The 25,244-nt window shown below is 46.5% G+C and overlaps 2 protein-coding genes across 5 annotated transcripts in view; one reads left to right on the forward strand and one right to left on the reverse strand.

The window, feature by feature from the left end:
* Nucleotides 1–15,105, forward strand: part of GSG1 (germ cell associated 1) — a 112,452-nt gene extending 97,347 nt beyond the window's left edge. For all 4 annotated transcript variants that reach the window (XM_083462790.1, XM_083462793.1, XM_083462791.1 and 1 more), the window contains 5 exons: nucleotides 3,840–4,164; nucleotides 7,170–7,217; nucleotides 10,214–10,366; nucleotides 10,961–11,072; nucleotides 13,655–15,105. In XM_083462790.1, coding sequence (XP_083318916.1) covers nucleotides 3,840–4,164; nucleotides 7,170–7,217; nucleotides 10,214–10,366; nucleotides 10,961–11,072; nucleotides 13,655–13,991 — 975 coding nt within the window. In that variant the 3' untranslated portion in view covers nucleotides 13,992–15,105. The remainder of the gene's footprint in view (nucleotides 1–3,839; nucleotides 4,165–7,169; nucleotides 7,218–10,213; nucleotides 10,367–10,960; nucleotides 11,073–13,654) is intronic.
* A 772-nt stretch (nucleotides 15,106–15,877) lies between these two features.
* FAM234B (family with sequence similarity 234 member B) overlaps nucleotides 15,878–25,244 on the reverse strand; it is a 33,723-nt gene continuing 24,356 nt past the window's right edge. Inside the window, exons 8-13 of the mRNA XM_083464314.1 lie at nucleotides 24,623–24,766; nucleotides 22,908–22,992; nucleotides 21,903–22,058; nucleotides 20,009–20,111; nucleotides 18,718–18,941; nucleotides 15,878–18,229 (exon numbers count right to left, since the gene is read on the reverse strand). Of these exons, the coding sequence (XP_083320440.1) occupies nucleotides 18,224–18,229; nucleotides 18,718–18,941; nucleotides 20,009–20,111; nucleotides 21,903–22,058; nucleotides 22,908–22,992; nucleotides 24,623–24,766 (718 nt within the window). The 3' untranslated portion in view covers nucleotides 15,878–18,223. The remainder of the gene's footprint in view (nucleotides 18,230–18,717; nucleotides 18,942–20,008; nucleotides 20,112–21,902; nucleotides 22,059–22,907; nucleotides 22,993–24,622; nucleotides 24,767–25,244) is intronic.

Here is a 25,244-nt window from a genome sequence, read left to right on the forward strand (position 1 = left end):
AGGGAGAGCTCTACTTGCAGAAGCCCCCTGCAGACTTTCCCTATACAACAGATTTTCAGCATTTGCAGCATTTGCATATTCAGGCATATGACTGAAGAGACGTAGATGAATTTGCATCATGAATGAAACAATAACAATATGAAAAATCATTTCGTCTTTACTGACCACTTGCACCCCTTGCCTCTCTTGGTAAGGTGAAGTCATGGAGAAGCATCAGTGGCTGCCCCAGATTTTGTGCCATGGGCCTTTTACACCAGAGCTGAGGCCCACCAACTCATTCTGAACTGTTGCCAGTTTAATCGCCACTGGTCATGAATGACTGCAGCTCTGTTTTCCCTGAAAGATTTCCTCCTGCAGTGAATGGAGGTCACCTCTTATGCTTAATCCCAGCCTGCAATACCAATCTTTCTCTCTGTAATCTCCAGGAACAGCTGTGCTGTGATTGCATTGTGGATTATAAAATGCCCATTTCCCTCAAAACAGCTGCTGACTGGATGGACAGCATTTAATAATCACTGAGGAGTCTGAAGGGAGGGGGCGTCTGAGGTTTTTTTGGAGGGTGGGTGGGTAAAGGGAGGAGGAAGAGGTGTAAGGGGGTCAGGATGAGTTTGGCATCTGCAAACCTAGCTGGAAGATGTGCAGAATTCAAGGCAATCCCAGAACCTGACATTCAGTGCAGCTTGCACATTAAACTGCAGCAACTGGAAAAGCCTTCAGAAAGGTAATTGTCTCTGTCATATGTTGCAACGTGCTATAATTATTGCAACCCACTCTAGAAACTTAGAGTGAAGGATGGATAAGAAATATAATGTTGATGATGCTTTGGTATGTTATAAAGCTGTTGCAGTGGAGGGGAAGCATTCTGCAAGTGGCGGAAGTAATCTAGAGTGGCCATGTGTCCTACTTTATCCAGGGCACCCTCTATTTGAAGGGTTCTCAGGGGCCAGGCCTTTATTTGAAGGCACCCTGTATTTGAAGGTCTGTCCAGTCTAAATCTGGTTTAAAAGATAAGAAACCGGCAGGAGAGAGAGGAGCAGAAGCCTTGAAGTGGCCCATCAGCATCTAGCACATGAATGAAGACTGACTAGGCATACAGATCCCACCCAGTGACAGTCTTCCCCACAATGGTGAGACGTGTTTACTATCAAAATTAAAGCAATTATTTCTAAATTCTGCATATATACAGTACTTATAAATTAGCACAGGCAGATTTTAATGCAAACCGTGGTCTCTTTTGTTCTCTTGTTCAGTGTAATGTGTAAGTAGCAACCCTCAAATCAGAGGGGTTTCCTTCCTACCTCCACATAGATTTTGATTGGCTTCTGGTTCCCAGTTGGACTCTGCTGGCTCTAAAGTCTCTCTCTCTCTCTCTCTCTCTCTCTCTCTCTCTCTCTCTCTCTCTCTCTCTGTGTGTGTGTGTGTGTGCAGAATTCCTGTACAAACATGCATGACCAATATTGGGTGGGAATGCAAAACCACGTGGCTGCCTCAGAAAAGATCAGGGAGCAGGAAGGGTAAATAATGCTCAGAGGTTTTTCAGATGCCTTGGATTCTAAAATAAGTTAACTCAATGGAGTTCACAGAAGTCAGGATGGGGGAGAAATCTGGTTCAGTTCACTATGTGATCCCACCTACTTTGCAATTCCTGAAACAATCAAGAAACCAAAATGCAGCTTCCTTTTGAAATCCACACTTCCGTGAATGTTGCAATGCAGTTTTCCAGCAATACATGCACACACACGTATGTATTAGGGGAAAGGTTGGATGCAAATGCATCCCTTGATGAAAATAACATGTAAAACTGCATTGAATTAGAGAAAAGTGCTGACAAAATGTATTTATTAGATATGCACACTAATATGCTGACAATTTTTCATGTAGGTTTCTTTTTAAAAAAATAATAATAATCATAAACTGATGCATAAAGGTGGCAACCAGACATTAGGGTAAAGGGCTGAAAAGTTGAGGAATACTGAAAACCTGTAGAATGAGTATGTACCTTGGGTGGAGGGGGCTGTGCCTGTTGTGGTGTAATCTGAAATGGTCTTGCTTGGTTCAGACGTTGCAAATTGCGTTCAGCAAAGGTAATGCGGTGGGGAGCCTGCTCCAGGTGCATGGGCTTTGCCTGTCTGTTCAAAGCCTGATGGTGCAATTGAAAGAATGGAATGTTAATTGCATGAAGAGACCATCCCTGTTGTCAATACAGAACAAGGAAATTTATTATCCGTTTAGATAGGGCAAGAAGGTGTGAACTGTATATGTGTCGCTGTTGGTGCAGGCTTGAGATGGGGTGGTCCAAGATAGTCTGCTGCACCTTCACCCAGTGAATCACTCCATCCTCTGCTCTCCAACGCCCTACATCACCCCCTTAGTCTTCACAATACTCCTCCTCTTCGTGCCTACCCTGTAGATTGTTGTGTTGACCCTTGAGGCTTGCCTCTCCTTTCCTTAAAAAGGGCACTACTATTAGGGCAGGTTCCAATCTGAATCGGCTACAGGGGCAGCGATCACATGCTCTCTTCAGCCAGCCCCGTCTTAGCTTGGCCAGGTTTCCTCAGGAATCTCTCCACCTTCTCTCCAGGCTGCTGACTACATGAACACAGCCACTCGCTTCCTCATCTAGGCAAACAGCATTGTTTTTCCCTCCTTGCCCGCCTATGAGCTCAAGTTGACAGCGGCAGTGGAGGGAGGGGGGCGTTTGGACTCCCTTCTTGCTTGGATCAGGCCCCTCTGGTAACACTTCCACTGGTCCCCTGCTCACTCCCCAGTCCCTGCTGCTGCTGCCTCCGCCACCCTCTTCCAGGTCTCCCATATTCGCCTCATCCTGACAACTCGGCATAGGGCACTCTTCACCCTTGCAGTCACTTCCCCCCTGATCAAGCCTCTCCCGGGTGACGCTTGCCCTCAGTGCCAGTCTCCTCCCCTGAAGTGTCCCCACGTCCCCTGCCTTTGCTGGCACCCTCTTCCATGCCTTCTGTGTATGCCAAATCATGGGGCCCAGGTTGGTCCATGACAATATGTAGCTAAAAAGAGAGAGGCTTGTTTCTTGTTTACATTTGTTGGTTTGTCGGTTGCACTTAAAGGCAGCGTATTTCTGGGCCCTCATCTTTCCACCCATGTATGTCAGCAATGGGAGCATGTAGTCCTGTAGATGTTGTTGGACTCCCATTAGCCATGGCCAACATTGCCGATGCTCAGGGACAACATGAGGTGTAGCCCAACAATTTATGGTAGACTATAGATTCCCCATTGCTGGTGCATGTGACAGGTCTTCTTCCAGGAATCCTCTCCATTATATTGTACTGTCCATTAATAATAATTTATAATAATAATAATTTATTATTTATACTCCGCCCATCTGGCTGAGTTTCCCCAGACACTCTGGACAGCTCCCAATCGAGTGTTAAAAACAATACAGCATTAAATATTAAAAACGTACCTAAACAGGGCTGCCTTCAGATGTCTTTTAAAGATAAGATAGCTGCTTATTTCCTTCACATCTGAAGGGAGGGTGTTCCACAGGGCAGGTGCCACTACTGAGAAGGCCCTCTGTCTGGTTCCCTGTAACCTCACTTCTCGCAATGAGGGAACCACCAGAAGGCCCTTGGCACTGGACCTCAGTGTCTGGGCAGAACAATGGGGGTGGAGATGCTCCTTCAGGTATACAGGACCGAGGTTGTTTAAGGCTTTAAAGGTCAGCACCAACACTTTATATTGCTGAATGCAGTTTGCAAGGCCTGAAGCATCAGAGCTGAAATGTTTTCCCCTGATATTGCTTTATTTCCTTACGATTCATAAATCCCTGGAATTGAGGGAACTATCTCGCTTGCCTCTTGCAGATGAAGCTTTTGAAGATCCTCCCTTGGCGTCGGGCTGTTCTGGCAGTGGTCCTGAACCTGCTGGCTCTCAGCCTTTCCACCACAGCCCTGCTGGGCAGTTATTGGTGTGTGGGGACACAGAAAGTCCCCAAGCCTTTGTGCGGGAAGACTAAGAACACCAAGTGCATCGGTGCCCCCATGCCTCCTGACGGAGGGGCCAGCAATTCCTCTGCACCCTCCCAAGATGTGGTGCACTATAGCTGGGAGACCGGGGACGATCGCTTTGCCTTCCGGTACTTCCACACAGGCATGTGGCTTTCCTGCGAGGAGAACATTGAAGGCTCAGGTAATCTCTCTAGTCTGCCTCTTCATTCATTCACTTCCATGTACTGCCTTTCTACCGAAGCACTTAAGGAGATTGACATTTTATCATAACACAAGAGACATAACACAAAAGGTGCTGACTCTTTCATACTGTTGCATAATGAAGTTACATAACGACCAGGTGGGATGGCTCTGGGAGAAATTGTTCTGGAAACAGAGGAGCCAAATGGCAATTTGTCCCAGCCAAGCCAACAGAGAAGGAATTTCTGCCTTGGCTTTCCCACTGAGGCAGTCAGTCAAAGGGTGAAGCTGCGAATGAGGACTTCTTCCTTTCATAATATTGTTGCACACCACCTCAGTCTCCAAACGGTGCAAGGAAATGAGTATGGCTGCCAGCTTTTCAGTGCAGCAGGGGTGGGCTGACCTCTGACCTTCCAGATGTTGTTGGACTTCAACTCCCATCAGCCCCAGCCAGCATGGCCAATGGTCAGAGAAGTTGGGAAATGCAGTTCAGCAACATCTAGAGGACCACAGGTTAGCCACTGCAGCAATAAAGGTATGTCTGCATGGGAATTTGCACCAAACTTGATTTAGGAACTATAGCGTTATACCAGAAAAAAAAAAATTCTTCTCAAAATTAACAATGAAGATGGGGGAATCTGTTGCATTGTGCTGACTGTGGGATCTGAATGGTTCCTGCTCAGTTCATCAATACTTTTCTTACACAGTGGTACCTCAGGTTAAGTACTTAATTCACTCTGGAGGTCCATTCTTAACCTGAAACTATTCTTAACCTGAAGCACCACTTTAGCTAATGGGGCCTCCAGCTGCTGCCGCACCGCCAGAGCGTGATTTCTGTTCTCATCCTGAAGCAAAGTTCTTAATCCGAGGTAATATTTCTGGGTTAGTGGAGTCTGTAACCTGAAGTGTATGTAACCTGAAGCGTATGTAACCCGAGGTACCACTGTAGTAAGAGGAGGGCCAATTTAATATGGTTTTAGTTCAATTCCCATTTTTGTCATCCAGCTAACATGGGACCCAAACAGCTACCTCTAGAGCACTTTGCTTTCCTCCCTCATTGTGAGGTTTTTGTGACATCCTGGGAGGAGAACCAGCCCCATAAAATCCTGATGTCAAATAATCATTCTCTTCAGGAAGCAAGCTCTACTGAAATAAACATTTTACACTCCCAAAATGCATTCAGGAACAAGGTATGAGTAAGCAGGGTCAATTTTATTCAATTGCCCATGAAGTAGTACACAGAGTCTCAATGAAATGCGCAGCTGTCACAGAATGGGGAGGCATTCTGAACACCAAGAAGCTGGGTAAAATGATACAAAGGGACCTGGAGAGATTAGTTTTGCAGGCAGCGGGGGTGGGGAAGAAAACCTACAAGATAGTGTTCAGCTGGAGAGGACAAAATAACTTTCAAAAGGCAAACCTGTATCTGGGGAATATAATCTGCAGAACCAGAAGCCTGAGAACCAATATAGTTAAGAAGGACTTTGCAGCAAAGGACGCACAGGTTGGACACTTGTTTATAGCCTGATATAAAACCACAGATAGACTTGGCAATTGTTGACACTACATATGCAAGGCTACCACTTGGCCATTTTAAATCCATCTTAATCCCTTAATTTTTTACTTCCTGGAATTTGCTTTAGTAGAAATGAGAATTCTTAAATTTACTCACATTTAAAAGAACTAGCTGACCGATGCCCAGATTTGCTTTTGGTGTTAGTTTGTTTCTGTGTATTGAACAGGTGATGCATGCTGTGAACATAAGAACATACCCTCCAACATTTCTCCAATGAAAACAGGGACATCCAATAAATGAATGAATGAATGAATGAATGAATGAATGAATGAATGTATACCCTGCCCATCTGACTGGGTTACCCCAGCCACTCTGGGTGGCTTCCAACGTATATAAAAACATAATCAAACTTAAACATTTAAAAAACTTCACCTGCCTTCTGTATAGTTACTTATCTCCATAACTCCATACCCTCCAACATTTCTCCAATGAAATTAGGGATGACGTAAGGAAAATTGGGAAATTCCAGGATCAAATCAGAACCCAGGACGGCTTCTGTAAATCCAGGACTGTCCCTGGAAAATAGGGACACTTGGAGGGTCTGTAAGAACTGTTCCACAGAATCGGGCCAAAGGCCTATCTGATCCTGAATTCTCTTCTTACAGTAATGCCTTATCTTCAGAAGATTCACTTGAGAAGAAGACTGCAATCCTGTGCATGCTTAATGAAATGAGTCTATAGATCTTAGACTTATTCCTAAACAAACATGCATAAGATTGGACTGTACTGCACATATCTCAGATGACGTCCAGTGAACTACCATGGATCTAAGCCCTAGTTCTCGAGGCTGCTCTGGCCCCCAAAACAGGCCCAAGACTTGAACAAATTCAGCCAGCAGCAAAAAGAACAAAAATTAATGTGAACACATAGGGATGGGTGGACATTTGAGTGGAGAGAGAGAGAGACTTTGAATGAAAAGTCAATTTGACTGCAAAGAATCAGCTAGGGGAAATAGAGCTCTCTCTCTCTCTCTCTCTCTCTCTCTCTCTCTCTCTCTCTCTGTGTGTGTGTGTGTGTGTGCGCGCACACACACACACACACACATTTGTTAGTATGTGGGGGATGGACAATCAGTCATGAATCCTCCAAGGATTGACTAAGGTTGAATGTGGCCCTCAAGCAAAAATAAACAAAACCATTAGCCACAGCCACATCCAATCCTGGAGTACATTCTGATCAGTATTCTAAACTGGAGATGGTTCTTGCATTTCAAATGGATATTATTCCCCCCTCCTGCCTACCTCACAGCAGAGGGCTGAGAATGGAGAGACAGCCAATGCCAGCCATCCGTTTACCCTTAGAACATAGAAGAACATAGCCCAGAAGCAATCAAAAACATTGAACAATGTCAACACTATAATCTAGATTTAAGAGCTGACTTCTCCTTCCTGCAGCTCCTGGGATAATTTTACCATTCTGTTTTCTTTCAGATGAGAAATGTCGCAGTTTCATTGAGCTTTCACCTCCAGCAGAGAGAGGTAGGAATAAGCCCCTCCCCAGACTGGTGTGGACCAGCGCAACCTTTAGAATGGGCATGATCCCATGATCAAGAACAGCTGTATCTGGATATTTGCCATTTGTTACTTTTTGGCAATATTGGGACGCAGGTGGCGCTGTGGGTAAAACCTCAGCGCCTAGGACTTGCCGATCGCATGGTCGGCGGTTCGAATCCCCGCGGTGGGGTGCGCTCCCATCGTTTGGTCCCAGCGCCTGCCAACCTAGCAGTTCGAAAGCACCCCCGGGTGCAAGTAGATAAATAGGGACCGCTTACCAGCGGGAAGGTAAACGGCGTTCCGTGTGCTGCGCTGGCTCGCCAGATGCAGCTTGTCACGCTGGCCACGTGACCCGGAAGTGTCTGCGGACAGCGCTGGCTCCCGGCCTATAGAGTGAGATGAGCGCACAACCCTAGAGTCTGGCAAGACTGGCCCGTACGGGCAGGGGTACCTTTACCTTTACCTTACTTTTTGGCAAAGCACTTCTGTCTCATGACATGTTTCTGTTTTATGACTTTTGATGCTGAGACTTCTGGCTTCTTTTCCCAGTTTCTTATTTCTCCAGTTTTAACAAAAGTGCCCATAGAAATAACATGGATTTATTTGGGTTTGGTAACTAAAATAGCAATGAAAACATGGTTAAGCAACATGTTTGAACATCTGAGAAAGCCTGAGTAGATGCTCAGCGTCTAGCATTGAACAGTCTAAAATTATTATTATTATTATTATTATTATTATTATTATTATTATTAGGCATGGGTCAAAAGTTAATTGAATTTAAATCCCACTGAAATCCACAACACAGTTAATCATGACTAACATTCTATTGAATTTAATGAGAACTAAATTCAGACAGGTTTTTTTTTTTCTGGATGCAACCCACTATAAGTTGAAACCTGTCAAAAATCCCAGAGTTCTTTATTAAGCAGGTGGATGTTGGTCATTCTCTGATCAGCAGGCCTCTGTGATATTTATTTGAACTTATTTTCAGTACTATTAGGATTCATATCACCATATTGCTAATACAGACCTTCCCTTCCATGCCTATCCAAAGGCTCAAACAAGCTTCATGTAGCTTAAAAGGTATGGCAATTAGCTGATAGAAATGGTGCACTACTCTAACTCCTCCATGTTTAAGGTCCTGAGGTCTGGTGTGCTCCCTTCTCTTCAAGCCTCTGTACTCCTAATTTCCTCTTATAATTTGGCTTTTGCTCCTCCTGCTCTTTCCAATTACCTGTGGTGTTGGTCTGGGTGCCATCTAATGGCTTGTGTGGAGTTCCATTCCAGGGCTGTTATTTTTGAGCCATTGTTCTTTCATTAGAGTGTTGTGAATCTCTGGCTGCTAAATAAAGAGAGCAGGCCTATGCACAGGATCCCTGGGTTTACTACTGGGTCCCTGGGAGTAGAGGATAATGATGATGATGATGATGATGATGATAATAATAATAATAATAATAATAATAATAATAATAATAATTAATAATAATAAATTTGATATTTATACCCCGCCCATCTGGCTGGGTTTCCCCAGCCACTCTGGGCGGCTTCCAACAGAATATTATAATACAATACTCTATTAAACATTAAAAGCTTCCCTAAACAGGGCTGCCCTCAGATGTCTTCTAAAAGTCTGGTAGTTGCTTCTCTCTTTGACATCTGGTGGGAGGGCGTTCCACAGGGCGGGTGCCACTACGGAGAAGGCCCTCTGCCTGGTTCCCTGTAACTTGGCTTCTTGCAGCAAGGGAACCGCCAGAAGGCCCTCGGCACTGGACCTCAGTGTCCAGGCAGAACAATGGGGGTGGAAACACTCCTTCAGGTATATTGGACCAAGGCTATTTAGGGCTTTAAAGGTCAGCACCAACACTTTGAATTGTGATTGGACACGTACTGGGAGCCAATGTAGGTCTTTCAAGACCGGTGTTATGTGGTCTCGGTGGCCGCTTCCGGTCACCAGTCTAGCTGCCACATTCTGGATTAGTTGTAGTTTCTGGGTCACCTTCAAAGTTAGTCCCACATAGCAGTCCAAGCAGGAGATAACTAGAGCATGCACCACTCTGGCGAGACAGTCTGCGGGCAGGTAGGGTCTCAGCCTGCGTACCAGATGGAGCTGATAAACAGCTGCCCTGGACACAGAATTGACCTGCACCTCCATGGACAGCTGTGAGTCCAAAATGACTCCCAGGCTGCGCACCTCTTCCTTCAGGGGAACAGTTACCCCATTCAGGACCAGGGAGTCCTCAACACCTGCCCGCCTCCTGTCCCCCAAAAACTGTACTTCTGTCTTGTCAGGATTCAACCTCAATCTGTTAGCCGCCATCCATCCTCCAACCGCCTCCAGACACTCACACAGGACCTTCACCACCTTCACTGGTTCTGATTTGAAAGAGAGGTAGAGCTGGGTATCATCTGCATACTGATGAACACCCAGCCCAAACCCCCTGATGATCTCTCCCAGCGGCTGCATGTAGATGTTAAAAAGCATGGGGGAGAGGACAGAACCCTGAGGCACCCCAAAGGATGGTCCTTTATTAGAAGAAGCCCTGTTATTTGAAGGGCTACCTGGTTTAAAGGTAAAGAATTATAAGAAAGTTGTCCACCACCAGTTAACACATGGGCAGGAGACTGAGCGGGTGCACAAATCACTTGGTCACAGTCTTCCTTCCACGGTGAGATGTATGTTATTTCTCTTCAAACTGTGGTCACTGTTTCTCAATGCGCATCTATACAAATAGAGTAGCAAACACAAATAGAATACAAATCTGTGTCTTATTTATGGGGCAATGCATATTATCTCTTTTGGTGATGCATTATGTAACCATCCTACCTGCACATCTTGCAACCTACCAACTTATAAATGCAGTCTATCCGCCATGTTTACCTTACTGGTTTGGCTGCCTTCCAGCGTAAGAGGAAGAGAGCAGACTTCAGCTCTGCCAGCCTGTATCCCTGACTGATTTGTCTTTTCTGGTTGCACACAATAGGTATCCTCTGGTTGTCGCTTGGATCAGAGATGATTTACATAAGCTTGCTGCTCATTAGTTTCATCCTCCTGCTGGTGGAGATGTTGTACACAGGGAACCCAGTTTGTGGGCTGAAGCTCAATGCCTTTGCTGCTGTCTCCTCTGTCTTGTCAGGTGAGTGCCTCTCCCACTTTGGCATGGATGAGGAACTGGGGGGATTCATTAAGAGCATAGCAAAAGCAGGGCAAAAGCAGCTGGGAGCGTGAAGGGAAATGAGATGTGAGAAGCTGCTTTATTTCAAGTCAGATTATTTATCCATCTAGCTCAATATGATCTACACCATGGATAGGGAACCTGTGGCCCTCTAGATGTTGTTGGGCCAGAACTCTTAACTTCCCTGACCATTAGCCACACTGGTTGGTGGCTGATGGAAGTCTGAGTCCAACAAATATCTGGATGGTCACAGGTTCCCTATCCATGGTCTACACTGGCAGAAAGCGACTCTTCAGAGTTTCTGATGGTACACATTCCCAGATGTAAAGGAGATGCTCTATTTCTGAGCTACAACCTTCCCCACAAATGAAAGGATGGAGAAAAATGCAACAGAAAAAGGAAATAAGAGGGTAGAGACTGAGAACAGAGGGGCATTAGAGGCTAGAACTATGTTAATCCCATCAGAGAAGCATTTCCTAAGAACATCAAGCAAATGTTTCTTGTACCATCTGAATTGTGGCTTTGGGTGGATGACCTTCTTTCCTTTCTCTATAGGCCTCCTGGGGATGGTGGCTCACATGATGTACAGCCAAGTTTTCCAGGCAACTGTTAACCTGGGGCCAGAGGACTGGAGACCGCACTCATGGGACTATGGTTGGGCCTTCTAGTATGTGCAGTATTAATTTACTAAAATATGTTTGCCACTTTTCTTAAAAACAAAACATTTATTTATTTATTTATTTATTTATTTATTTATTTATTTAATATACTGCCCCATACTCGCAGGTCTCAGGACAGTTCACAGAATAAAATCAAAATATAAAATCACAAAATACATAATCAAAATAAGAGTAACAACCCAATAACATAGAAAGCTACTTTTACGGGTCCCTCCAGACTGCTGTTTTATTGCAGGTGTCTTCTGCAACATGTTCTTGACCCAATAATGCATTAGCGGTGGGTGAATTTATTCTCCTTTAGTTTCTTATGAGATGCCTCCCCAAGGCTATCACATGTTGCTGTCTGGAGGGGCAATAGTGTAACACAAGTGCAACAAAAAATAAACCAGGACATGCAGCCAAGGAAACAGAGTTATTCCAGTGGAGTATTGCATACCCCTAATTTTCACCAACTCTCAGCCATTTGCCAGGTTTGTCAAAATCACATGTAAATTGTGCAGCTGACTCCACAAGTCTCCTGAGTGTTGAGCAAACTGCCAATTCTGGCTATTAGCCCAAAACCGCAGACAAAATCTGATGCAAAGCCCTGTGATCTTCATCCTTAATAACAAACTACGGGGCAAGGGACAAGTCATCAGTACAATGTCAGTAAACAGAGTAGCATCACAAAGGCAGACAGCGCAGAACTGGGCCTTGCAAGCAAGAGATAGTTCTCCAGAGGGTATTTAAATCACCCCAGAATGATTTGGTGGGCTGGGGTTTTTCAGCGGCGTAGCGTGGGTTATCAGCACCCGGGGCAAGGCAAGTAATTTGCGCCCCCTAACACCTAACCATGGTCATTAATACGCCAAGACACGCGTCTTTGGGCGTCGCGGCGCAGCCTTCTCGGTCTCCCTCCCCGGCCCGGCTAGTCCCGACGCGGCTTCTTTCTGGCACGGGGAGGGGGCTTCTTTCTGGCGCGGGGAGGGGGCGGCTCTGGGGCCAGTGCGTCGGCCGGCCTCCGGCGCAGGTGGGGGGGCCCCGTCGGGGCGGGTGGGCGGTCTTGGCGCGCAGGCACTAGAGCGCCGCCGATGGCGCGTTTGGCGGGCTGCGCGCATCCAGACAGCGACCCGAGCCTGGGCGGCGTGGCGCTTGGTGCCGGAGCCTCCGCCCGCAGCGCCCCGTCGGGAGACCCGGCCGGAAGGAGCCTCGAGCCGGCTGTCGGACGCGGTTGAAGCAGCCAGGGCGGCATGGCAGGCGGCGGCGGCTCCTCGGCGACTCCACGCGGCCAGCCCAGCGCGCTGGCCGAGCCCCGCAGGCGAACGCTGCCCGTCGGTGAGGAGGGGCTGCCTGGCGCGCCCTCTGTGGCCCTGACGCGCGGGGACCGCGGAGAGCGCTGAGAGCCGCTGCCAGCTACAGCCTGCGCCCGAGGCTCTTCGGCGACTCCGGAGGCAGCGAGCGCGCCCCCCCCAGAAGTTGCGCCCGGTGCGGCTGGCACCCCTGGCACCCCCCACGCTACGCCACTGGGGTTTTTGTAAATGCTGTGAATTAATTTCTTTAACATGGGTAACTAAGGGGTAAAGGTAAAAGAGACCCCTGACCATTAGGTCCAGTCGTGACCGACTCTGGGGTTGCGGCGCTCATCTCGCTTTATTGGCCGAGGGAGCCAGCGTACAGCTTTCAGGTCATGTGGCCAGCATGACTAAACCGCTTCTGGCGAACCAGAGCAGCACACGGAAACGCCGTTTACCTTCTTGCTGGAAGTAGACCTATTTATCTACTTGCACTTTGACGTGCTTTCAAACTGCTAGGTTGGCAGGAGCAGGGACCGAGCAACGGGAGTTTACCCCGTCGTGGGGATTCGAACCACCAACCTTCTGATCGGCAAGCCCTAGGCTCAGTGGTTTAGACCACAGCGCCACCTGCATCCCGCAACTAAGGGACAATTCACATGGATTAAAATTGGTCCTAGCTGTGAGGCAAGTACAGTATGCAACTCTGTAAAATATATGCGCTGTCATCAAGCGAAGTGGTCCTTTGATTGCTGTATTGAAGGGCAGATCAAGTTTAAGAAGAGGGACCATAATTCCGCAGTAGAGCACATGCAGGCAGCTCATGGTTTGATCCCCATCAACTTCAGCTTAAGCCAGGGATGGGGAATTTGTGGCCTTCACATGTTCTTGGATTCCAGCTCCCAGCAGCCACAGTCAGCACGCCCAAGAATTATAGGTGTCATGCAATAGCATCTGCAGAGCTGTAGGTCATGAGCTAAATGATCTTGGGTAGAAGGCTGGGTATGATGTCTGCCCAGGGTCCTGATGGAGCACCACCAGAGCCAGATGGACTTAATATAAACCCCTCCATGTCCTTTTTATTGCACATTCATGGTAATTTGTGCTCATGATGCTGTTGGGGAAGTCACACGTGAGCCGGCTTACACCTGCAAGCCTGTTGGGGTGCTCACGCTGCTTCACTTCCAAGCAGTGCACATCCTGTAACTTTATCCATCCGCCATTGTTAACTAACAGAAGAAAGGACACAAATAAGACCCTTCTTCTCCCCGTTTCTCCTGTCTGTTTCTCTTTTTCAGTATGGCCTGGGCCTCCTTTACTTGCTGCATGGCCTCTGCCGTCACCACCCTGAACACATACACCAAAACCGTGCTGGAGTTCAAGCGCAACCACCAGAAAGCCTGCGACGGGAGCCTCATGGTAGACCAGTCCCAGCACCACCAGTGCTTCTTCCCGCCTCAGTACCAACAGCGAGAGCCACTGGGCGGCTTCTACCCGCACCGAGAAAAGCCGCTCCACTCCGTCTCCGAAGGCGTCGACTTCTACTCGGAGCTGCAGCAGAAGGTGCTGCAGAGGGAGCCCGACCTAGAGATGAACGAGGTCCTGGGGAAATCTGGTGGGGAGGATCCCTGTTAGGATGGGGAGAGAGAGAGGGCTTGGTGGGACAGTCAAAAAAGAGAGAGAGCTCTAAACCAAGCTTTAGCCTCCTCCCCTTGAGGTTCTCACTTCTTTTCATTTGCTCTGCTGGGGAATTCAATGTGGGTGGGAGTTAGGCAGCCACTGACATGGATGCACCTGACCATAGGAACCTGCCTCTTTCCATCTTGCTCAGCGCTGTCTGCACACACTGGCTGGCAGCAGCTCTCCAGGGTTTCAAATAAGGGTATATCCTGAAGGTACCTGGGGGTGCCAGGGACTGAGACTGGGCCCGTCTGTCTGTGCTCTGCCACTATGAGCCAGGTATGAAATGGGATGTTATTCAGGCCTTTACATTGGGACTGGGTTTTAAAATACACGAATAGCCATGGAGGGGAAATCAAATGGGGTCCACGATGTAGGGGAAGGGTGCTTGAAGCCTTTGCTCTGGTCACAGTCTCACTCCAAATCAGCGGGGCTTAATGCTTGCTATTTGCAACAGGCAGGAAAGCTCTTGTTGGTCCCAATGGAAGCCTTCCTCCCACTGCAAATAGCAGGCATGTGAATTTAGAGTGTGACGGTGGCAGCAGCAAAAGTCACCCCACCATGTTACGATTACCATCCGGACCACCCTTGCCCCCCCCCGCCAAGTATCCTTGCCATTTTAAAAATAGAACACAGCAGGCACGCAAGAGCTAACAACAGGAGTGCCATCAGATCCAGCTTGGTCCTGAGGAGGTGCAGGGCACTGAAGCTCAACACTGCTGCACAGCAGGAAGTGTTACCTGGAGATGTTGAATGACAGAAGAGAGTGACAGCATCTAACCCTGATGCAAAGGAAACTGCAATGTGCCCAGTATGCTCATTAAACAGCACAATCGAATTTCCTTGCTTATTTGGGATTGTAAATCACTTTTCTGTAGGGAAATACTGCAGGGTGGTAAACCTTGATGCCAAATGCAGGTGGATGAAGAAGGCATTGGCATCCCTGCCTTAGATTCAGCAAGGTCCACTCTGACTAATTTGATCTGTTGAAACATGGCAGTGCTGGCCAGCATTTGGATCATAATAAATCAAATTCCTGTTTAATAAAAACCCTGGAACTTCTGAATGAGCAGGTCCTCCACAATGAATGATTCTTTGCTTGTTTACAGTTTCTAACCATCATAACTTTTGTAAGATTTGCATCCAGGTAGGAGGGAGTGGGGGGATGCAAAGAATGTTTAATAATCCTTTTGGTTGGTTTCAACCCAAAACATCTGGATAAACCCCATTTTTAAAATCAAGAGAGTTTCCAAATGTATTTATTTTAAATATTTCTTAACCACCCTTCACCAGAAAATTCCAAGGCCATGTAAAACAGCTTGAAAAAACTATGGACACAACTTCTAAATGCAATGAATAAAGTGGCATAGATGTAAAACACCAGTGTCAGATAACAAAATAAAAAGCAGGTTAAAAAGGCAAAACTTAAAAAGAGCAAAAAGACGACATTCCAGAGGGAGAAGAATGGGAAGATGTTCCCACACCAGTGCGCCTCCATTCATGTTTAGTCACCCAATCTCCCTCCAAAGGTGGTCGCCTCTCTATCACCCCCTTGATGCCTTACTTGTGTGAAAGGGTACCATGAGAAGCAGGGCCGGTCCCTGAAGGGGTCACAAAGACTAGCCAATCCGCAGCATGCACCATTCTGCTCAAAGTCTGGGCAGAAGTCTGTGTAGGTGTCACAGTGCAGTGCGCATGCTCACCATGGTGGATTCACCAGGAAAATTCTGTACATCTGTTCATAGCAGGACTCTTGCCAGAAGCTATCAAATTCACTCTGTTCCCAGAGTCCTCTTCAATTCGCTCAAAGAAGCTAGGAAAAGCAAGTCACACACCAGAAATGTGCTGTACATGATCTTTATTTATCCCATCATGGTTCACAGTTCAAATAATATACAGACAAGATCATTATTTAAAGTGCACACAAGACGTGGAGGGGGAAAAATTCACATTATGGAGGACCCAGTGTCACCAAGCAATACAAACCAAGTGGATGCATTAAAGGACGCAATGGAGGGCACGTACCATTTCAAGTAGTGATGTTGCAACCTTTGCCAGCTAGGGCTGAGCAGCATGGGAGTTCTACCTACTGAAGAAACTCTAGAACCAATTTGTATGCCTTGAGCGAATACCTTTATATCTAAGCAAGGGCCACGCCTAGGGGGGGAAGACAAGTGCTATGCGTTGTGCTAGTATTTAGAAAAGTATAGACTCAGACTCCTATTCTACTTATACAAACTCTTCAAAAGCTCAGGGATTAAAAGGTGAAAGGCGGAATGAGGCCCTGCCTCAGGGATTGGTATCATGATGAAAGCTAATGAAGAAGAGACATTTACAAGAGATGCAATATGGCTATGTACAGGTTGCAATTTGTGTAGAGCCAACCAGAGTGGCTTCTCCCTCACTGTTACCACAGCGCTAGTCCTGATCCAGCACCAGGGGCTTAATCATTAGGAAAATATAGTGGAGGGAAGGGAAACTTTACAACAAGGATGTGAAAGCTTGCTCACTCTGACTTGCCACCTCCTATTTGCAGCTGCATCTCCCAGTGCAAAAGCAGCCAACAGAGCAAAAGTCGAGTACATCAGATTGCAGACTGCTCCTGGTCTAATTAATTTCATGGCTAAAGAAAGTAACTTAATTATGGGACATGGCTGAAAGAGTGAAGGAGTCTTCTGCCATGTAAAACAAATCATTTTTGCCAACAGGCAAAAAGAGAGGAAATCTGAACAGCTGAACAGGCTTTTATTCCCAGCTAGAAAAGAGGAATATCTTAGACAACTTTAACACAGGGAAGGGAGTGTTAATGAAGAAGGTGTTTCAAAGCTTTTATGCATTGCTCCAGAAACATAGTTGGTTTTCCCACATACAACAATGAGTCACAGAGCTGCCTATAACAACACAGGCTGAGGTTCTCCTGCAATCAGAACACTGGGCAGACTAAACACATTCAGGAGAAAATTGAGTTTTGGACACAATCCAGTTGACAAAGTAAAGATAAGCCTATCTAAACAAACTCCTGTTCCATAGGGTGGAGAATGTATATAACATACATCCCTCTGCTAGGCAAGAGATGCTCCCATAGGATGCTCTATGTATACTCCAGCCAACAATAGCTTCTAAACATAAACATCATAACTGGGTATTCCTAGTGACTTGGTCACAACACCTGCTGGCCTGTTTTTGCCAGAGGCAGAGCTCAATGCTAATCGTACATCTTTGTGCAGATGTTGGAACCCTTCTTGAAAAGAGACAACACTTAGTAGGGCTGCAGTAAGTATGGGACATTGCAAGCCCATGGAATGTTTCGGGCACTGCTTGTTTGCCACTACAGACAATCTACATGAGCACTGCAATGGAAGGTTTGTTATCCTTTGGTTATACAAAACTATGGTAGACCCTCGAACAGGTGATCCTAGCACGGTTCAGAAAAAGGGACACAGACTTTTAGTTAAACAGCACCAAACCCAGCCTGGCTCTGACTGAAGGTAGGAGTGTATGCAATCGTTCAGCACTAAAGGGTACAATGCCTCTCAGGTTCGGGAGATGTGGGGTGGAGAGAGGAAGAACGGGACACAGCAGTGACCATAACCCAACACCCCCCAGATCTTGTTGGACTACAGCTCCCAACATCCCTGACCACTCTGGCTGGAGCTGATGGGAGCTGAACTCCATCTTTGAGAGCCATGGGTCATCTCTGCCCAGTCCTAAAACAAAAGAGAAGGAAGAACCAAAAGAACCCAAAGGATGAAAGTTATGAGCCAAGGCCACACTATGCAGAGAACATTGCTATGCATTTAAGATAAAGTAGGAGCTTCCTGAAACACTTCATAAATTAAAAATACAATATATAAATATACACACACACACATATATATACACAAACACACACTCTAGTGTCTCTGCATAAATTTGTATGTTCAATCTACCCGGAAGGAAAGATGTAGGCAGGGAGCAGCAACGAACAGGTCAAGCAGCATTCCACCAAGTCAGGATGCCAGAGGGTCACCACCAGTCCAGCCTCCCAGCACTAGGTGGCCATTCACAAGGGTGAGCAGCAGCTAGTCTTTCAGGCTCCTTCCTTAACGCACTGAATGCATCGCGAAGTCTGGCTAACCACCTTGGCCTGCTGATATCGAGGCCCACGGTTTTGTCACGTTGCTCAGAAAGCCCGAGGAAGCAAATGGCTAGAACTGGGGAGAGAGAGAGAAAATGGGTGTCAGTCAGGCACTGCTGCCTGCAGGTTTCTGCAGGGCCTTAGGCTTTAAGTGAGGCACAGTCAAATCAATGAGAACAGCAACAGTGTGTCGGGGGAGGGAAGGAGGACAGGACCTCCTCTCACTTTGCAAAAAGCTGAGTCAGGCTGGAGGGAGCCCACAAAGGCTTACTGACTCAGAATCTGCATGGGGGGCCCCCATGCAAAGGGAGAGTGTGCCCAGCATCTCCCTACATCAGGGTTTGGTATCAGTCACTGGCATTAGCCTCATATGTAGCCTTGAATCTAGCTGTGATTTGTGCAACCAGGGGAAAAAGAATCAGTTGTAGGAATCATTTCATTTCGGAAAGAAGCAGCAGGCCCCTCAGACATTGCTATTCGCTTTCTTTGCAAAAGGGCAGCCCTTTCGATTCTCCCCCCTCTCACATGCACATCTTTACCAAAGACCTCTTCAAATCATCTCACCTTGTGAGCAAAATCAGTAAATTTGATCCTGGAGAGAAATCGCCTCAATTCCCCGCGGTTGATTTTGGGGTCACTCTCCTTCAGGGGTACCTCTCGGCTCTGAGACATCAGGGCCCACCTCAGGCGGAGTTTACTGACCGACAGAAACCCTGGCTGGTGCTCAGAGGTGGGGCTTGTGGTCACGGTGATATAAAATGCGTCTTTTTGAAGATCATTGATTCCAACTGGCAGATGCAAAGGGAAAAGGAAACACTGGGGTGTGCTCACAAATTAAGCAAATAACTGCATTCACATCAGATGACCAGGCTAACTTCCACTGGCTATTTCTAACTGTGCAGGGGCTTGGCTTCTACTTATAGGAAAAAATCCAATCACAGTGCTCTGCGGTGTGGAGCTCTGCAATGAATACAAATGTCTCTGCAGAACCTGATATGAAGGTTGCAGCCGCAACCAGCATTTCTGGCTCTAGCGAACACGGTTACAAGTGGCAAGTTACAAGTGCAATATAAAAATTAGAAAACCAGCCGCATGTCAGTGGCAGGTGGACCAGGGGCAAAAGGGGGAGCAATGGATAGGACTTTTATCTTTATACAACAGGCTGTTTTCTGCCACACAAAAAACAGAGGTTTACACACACACGCCCCACCATCTTCCACCTAGGCAAGCAAGAGGACTTATTCCATCCAGGCAAAAGCACTCCCTGAGAGTGTGGCACAGGGCTGGTGAGGGGTGTGGCCAAGAGAGATAAGGTGTGGCTTGGGAAAGGGGCGTGGCTCTAGGGAGAGTTGCAAGGATCAGACCGAGAGGTCTGGAGGGCTGCATTCAGCCCTAGTGCTTGAGGTTTCTCACCCTGCTTTAGATGACAGGGGGAAATTACACAACCTACTTTTCTCAGAGTGGCTGGAGTGGGGTAGAAATAAATTATTATTATTATTATTATTATTACTATTATTATTAGGCTATCAGCCAAGTTGTAGGCATACACGGAACAATTTTTAACAAGCCCCATGAGCAAGCTAGAAAGGAAGAGAGCAGAACCACCATTACCCACCATAAATTGGGAAGGTATTAAGCATCTACTTCAGGCATCCCCCAACCTTTGGCCCTCCAGATATTTAGGACTACAATTCCCATCATCCCTGACCCCTGGTCCTGTTAGCCAGGGATCATGGGAGTTGTAGGCCAAAACATCTGGAGGGCCACAGCTTGGGGATGCCTGATCTACTTGGACCTGTGTGTGTGTGTGTGTGTGTGTGTGTGTTTATTTTTCCCTACACCTGTGCATACTTACTGGACGAAGCAGTAACTGTGCCTGTTGTGTTGCTCAGGTCCAAGAGGACTGTAGGGAAACTGGGATGAAGGAGATAAAGATGGTGAACTCTTGGGCTGGGCTCCTACAACAACAACGACAAAGTCATGAATCATCCATTTCCTCCGCAAATTTTTGGGGTTTGTTTGCTTTCTGTCGCGGGGGCCTCTCAACCACTGCATGTGTCATCATTGCAATCATACTCCTCTTAACGTTCAGTTAAAACCAGCCCACAGCATGTTCACTACCACTTAGGAAGTTGCACCAAAGAGCGTGTTCATCTTCTCCCTTAGCCTTACAATACCTGTGAGAAGTATAAGGTTACTGTTTTCATTCGCTACAATTTCCAGGTTTCTTTGGGGGAAACCATAAGAATTAGCTGTTTGTGATTTAGATATGCTCTTAAAAGTTAGAGAGCTGAAGCTGGGAGGCAGTAATTTGTCTGAGACCATGTCTGGTGTAGGCTTATACCTACCTATGTTTTCAGGAGTGCCAGTTTACCTGCTGGTTAGCACTGGTTCATGGAAGTTAACATGGATCTCATTGATCTCACCCAGTAGAACTCAGCTGATTTTCAAGGTGGGAACTAAATGAAAACTGGTGCCAAGAAAGGTTTCTGCTTTATCTCATAGAGCAGGGGTGGCCGACTCCCAAGAGACTGCGATCTACTCACAGAATTAAAGACTGGGAGTGATCACCTTTTTTGGGGTTCAGGTCCAAGATGTTGAGCTCATTTTAGAGATGAGGAAAGCCCCATTTTTGGGGGGTGCAGGGCAAAAAAAGGGGGAACCAAACTTGTTGAGCTTCTTTGGAGGGGGGAGACAGTGATCTACCAGTGCTCTACCTGTTGGACGTACCTGTCATAGAGTTATCTCACACATCTCTTGTTTAGTCTTGTCTTGCCTGCTCATTGCAGCTATCTGGTGCTACCACTGGGAGGTAACTCAGCCAGTGTTAAGAAGAGACATCCCGGAGATCAGAGAATGTAAGTGAAGGCACCACCGTAAGTGATTCTCTCCACAGACTAAGATCTCATCTTTCTGCTACGCATAGACTCTTGCATACTCTCAAAATGCAGTGCAGAGCCATCTTAAAGGAGAGTGGAGTCTCTCTATGACCTTTACACCCAAAGAAGCAATGCTTTTACATGACAGCAGGAGGCTTGGCTACAATGCAGAAATCCAATCGGAGAGCCACATGGATGCTGCTGGATGAATAGCAAGCACAAATGCAGATTTTGCAGAAAGCATGGACCAAGCGTTTGTGCAGCTAGGGAGGTAGCAGATTCTAGGCACAATGTAGCTTTTTCTGGCTAATGGCAACAAGGAGGTCTCACCTAAGCCTTTGTAAACACTCCCAGAAGCACTGTTTCATTTGCTTCGTGATGTGTGCTTCTCTTGCATAAGCACGCTGTACCAAAGCTTTCCCCAGTAAGACTGTGTGGGACCTGACAAACAGGTCCTGTTCAACAGTATTCTAATTTTGTGGATCTTACAGAGGTAGCAGGAATTTAAAAAATCAACCGTGCATGTAAGTTCAATAGCAGCCCTCTCCCCGATGACAGATCTGAGCACCAGGATAATTGAAGAGGATCAAAACACACACACGTACTGCACAAGGCTGAACCTGTGTCAAGCGCCACCCAAAAACCTATTTTCAGACCAGGGCTGAGTCCTGTAAATATGTGAAGTTAAAAAGGAAAAGGAAAATGCCAATGAGCACCTGCAAAATGCCTTTCCTCATTGGCTGTGTAACCATAGGCTGTCCACAAACATACCTGGCTTCCAGGGCCAATGGAACATCCCCCCTTTACTTGTCAGAAACGAAACCCCTACACAATGCCTCCTCTAACCTGGGGAGCTGGACTCTCACTTACCAAGCTTTTTAAGAGAGACTGCTTCTCATTAGCCCAGAAGAGAAAGACAGATTTTTTGTCCAAAGTCATCACCGAGAGGGCGTCTGTTTTCTTCATGTGACATGGTAGCTCAGAGCTCCAGATCTTTTCTCCTGATTTACCATCCACCACTAGCAGCTGAAAAGGAAGAACCCAAGAGTCCAACAGATGGAAAGAGACAGGGAAAGGAGAAAGTAAGATATGGAATCACAAGGATTAAAAATTGAGCCTCCATATTCAGAGGCACTATTAGCAGACTAGCTGTTGCTGGAGGCCCAAATCGCAGAGCTTTCCACCCCTCTCACATTGTGCTTATGAGGAGCATCCGGCAGGGAGTTTAATATATAATCTTTCTGCATTCAAAAAAGGTGGTCCCTCTAACCTGCAATCCAAAATGGTCCTCTTCAATCTATGAACTCAGGCTCAGAATGGATGTAATTTTAAATGTTTATTTGTGTTGAGTGTGCATAGATTTGTTTTTGTTTAATGCAAATAGCAACCAGTGGTGTGGACTTGTGGGGGCAGGGGCTGATGATTATTGGGATCAGATGTGACATCTACTGTGGTTCAGGTGAAAATCCCTTCTCTGAGGTTGCTATTTGCATTGGGAGAAGAACCCCCGTTGATACTAGTGGAGAATTTCCTTCGAGCACAAGCAAGCAGCTTCAAGTGGAGTGATTTTCAATCCCTGACCTTCAGGGGCTACTATTTGCACTTAGAAAAACGTACCCATTAAATGCAAAGATGCATAGTCTAGTTTAGCCCTCACCTCCCATAACAGTGAATTCCCCCTGCCCATTACTTGTAAATTACTTGCAGCTATTACCTCCTGATACTGTTACTAACAGCAAAACTGAGACGTGTTGTCCTTAGGTTGCTATCCTATATGAATGTACCACGTGGTAAGCCCCACTAGACAGAGTTAGGATTTCTTCTATGTAAAGATGCACAGAACTGTGCTGTTCTCTAGAGTGCTAGTGAACGCACCTGTTTCGTGATGTTGTTTGCCATCTGAGCCTGAAACAGGAAGTCCAAGGTTTGATCATCACTGAAGTAGCCTGGGGAAGGCTGGCTGCAAAAAATGGAGAGAGCAACTGTCAAAATAAGAGAGTGCCAAATAAAGCATCCAAAATGAGCCCATCCACACCTTCAGAGGCAACACTTCCTTTCACCGGAACTCATCTGCATTCCTGCAGACCCAGGCTTTGCCAAAAGAGATCAGGTTGCTCATCCATCAAGTGTGCTATTCTGGCATGGGCAAAAGACCATTTGTTGATGCAGCAGAGGAAGAAGAGAAGGAAAAAGGCAGACAATGGAGCGCAGGCCTCCAAAACCAATTACTCACCAACCATACACAATGAGAGAAAACTCTGAGCTGATGTAATTGGTTCATCACCCTGAAAGCATGCCGTTTTATTACCCTGATTCTTTGCATGCGCACATTTCATTAACTATCCTGACATCCTCCAGACCTTTAAAAATGTGCCAATAGGCCTGTGGAAACCAATATAAATTTCTCCTAGTCATGTGAGGTCCGCAGAAGCTTACTACTGATTGTAATATTAATTGTATTTTTATTTTACCATTCCTCACCATCTTATCCTCACAACAACGCTATGAGGTAGGTTAGGCTGTGCAGTACATCACCCAATGAGTTTCATGGCTGAGTGAGGATTTGAACCTGGGACTCCTGGATTGTAGTCTGGTGCTCTTCATATCTGCACTACACTAGCTGCAGCAAACTGCTTATTTGGCTGATTCATAAACATGAGAGCAGCCTCCGTTGAAAAGAATCATGCTTGAGGTGGCATGCGAGCTCTCACCTGTGGCATCTGGTCTGTGGCAGCAGTTTCACATGAGCACATCATCAAGTAGTGAACAGGTGCACACTCACCCACAGACCAGGCACAATGGAAACTTTTGTGTGCATTGAAATGCCCCAAGCTGTGCGAAAGCTAAACGAAAACCTCTTCAAATGCTGCTAGCACTGTGACTTTTGCTGTCCTGTCTAGACTTCATGGCGCACAATGATCCAACTGGGTTGCAGTCAACATTGTGTGAGATGAAAGCAGCTTTGTCCCCCTCCTTCTCCTGCAACACCCAAACAGACTTCTGAGGAAGGACCTCCAGAACATTGTGGGCTGTGTCCAACAGGGTTGCAGTAGGAGAATAGCCTGAATCAGGCAGAGGAGTCTTGCACCACTCATGTAACGATCCAGATTTGGGGCAATTCCCCACCTACCTCTCACTGGAGTCAACTGGGCTTCTCAAAGGAGGAACTCCCATAATCTTGGTGCTGCTATCAAGAAGACTAGCTAGGTTGTTTAAGTAAGCGGAGGGCCAGAATGGACCAAAGATCCCATGTTCCTTGTCTTCACAGTGTCCGTGTCATTCCTTACTTTTTATTATATGGAATTCAGAGTGTCTGTTCAAAGCAGGTTGCAACCATAAGTGCAAACATAAAAACATCAAACACTTGTCCAACTTAACGTGTTTTAAGCTGATCTGAGATGCTCTGTTGTGGACATTTACAAATAGCTAGGGGAAGGGTGTTCCACTGCTGTGGATCACCAATCTGGAGAGAGAGAGAGGGTGGCAAATAGGATGTCCTCCTCCATCCGACTTTTGGAGGAGTATATACGAGAATGCAGAAGCTGCGGAGAGAGCCCTTCCAAGCAAAAACAAAAGCAAATCGCAGTAACCTGTCAATGTGCTGCTGCTTCAGATCCCAGCGTGGCTCCAAGTCTTGTCCCCGCAGCAAGGTCAAACCATGCTCCGTAGTTACAAGGAGGTCACTGCAGTTACCATCTGGAGACTTTACTGCCTGCAGAAACTCAACACCTCCGCTGGGGAAGGCAGAGAGCAAATGTAAAGTGATCGGGCATCCATATTACTGCATTCTATCATTTATTTAGTCATTTTGTTTTATAAACTTCCACCCTGCCTATTTTCACCAAATGAACTCAAGGCAGCTTACGAAGCACACCTTTGTAATTCATCAGATTTCAAGCAACGTAACAAAGAAACAGTGTTAAAAGAATAAGATAATCATACAGAAAAGCACATGAGCCTGACCTTTGGAGAGTTTGTAAGTAAACCATTTTTAACTTACCAAATGTGTAGTCTTTTCCTATACTGGGGAAAGAGGGAAATTCTGGAACTCACTTAGAAGGGCATATCTTAAAAAGTCAAACAGCCCATATTTACACACTTTGTTGAATATTTTGTGACACTGCTGGGGTTCTCTCACCAAAAGAGTACTTGCCCCAAGTTCGGATCTTGGCATCCAGGAATCCATTTTTATGTGCATATACGCGTACGTGT

The sequence above is a fragment of the Podarcis liolepis genome (genome assembly GCF_965112155.1).
Source record: "Podarcis liolepis genome assembly, chromosome: 10".
In the NCBI taxonomy this organism is placed as follows: Eukaryota; Metazoa; Chordata; class Lepidosauria; order Squamata; family Lacertidae; genus Podarcis; species Podarcis liolepis.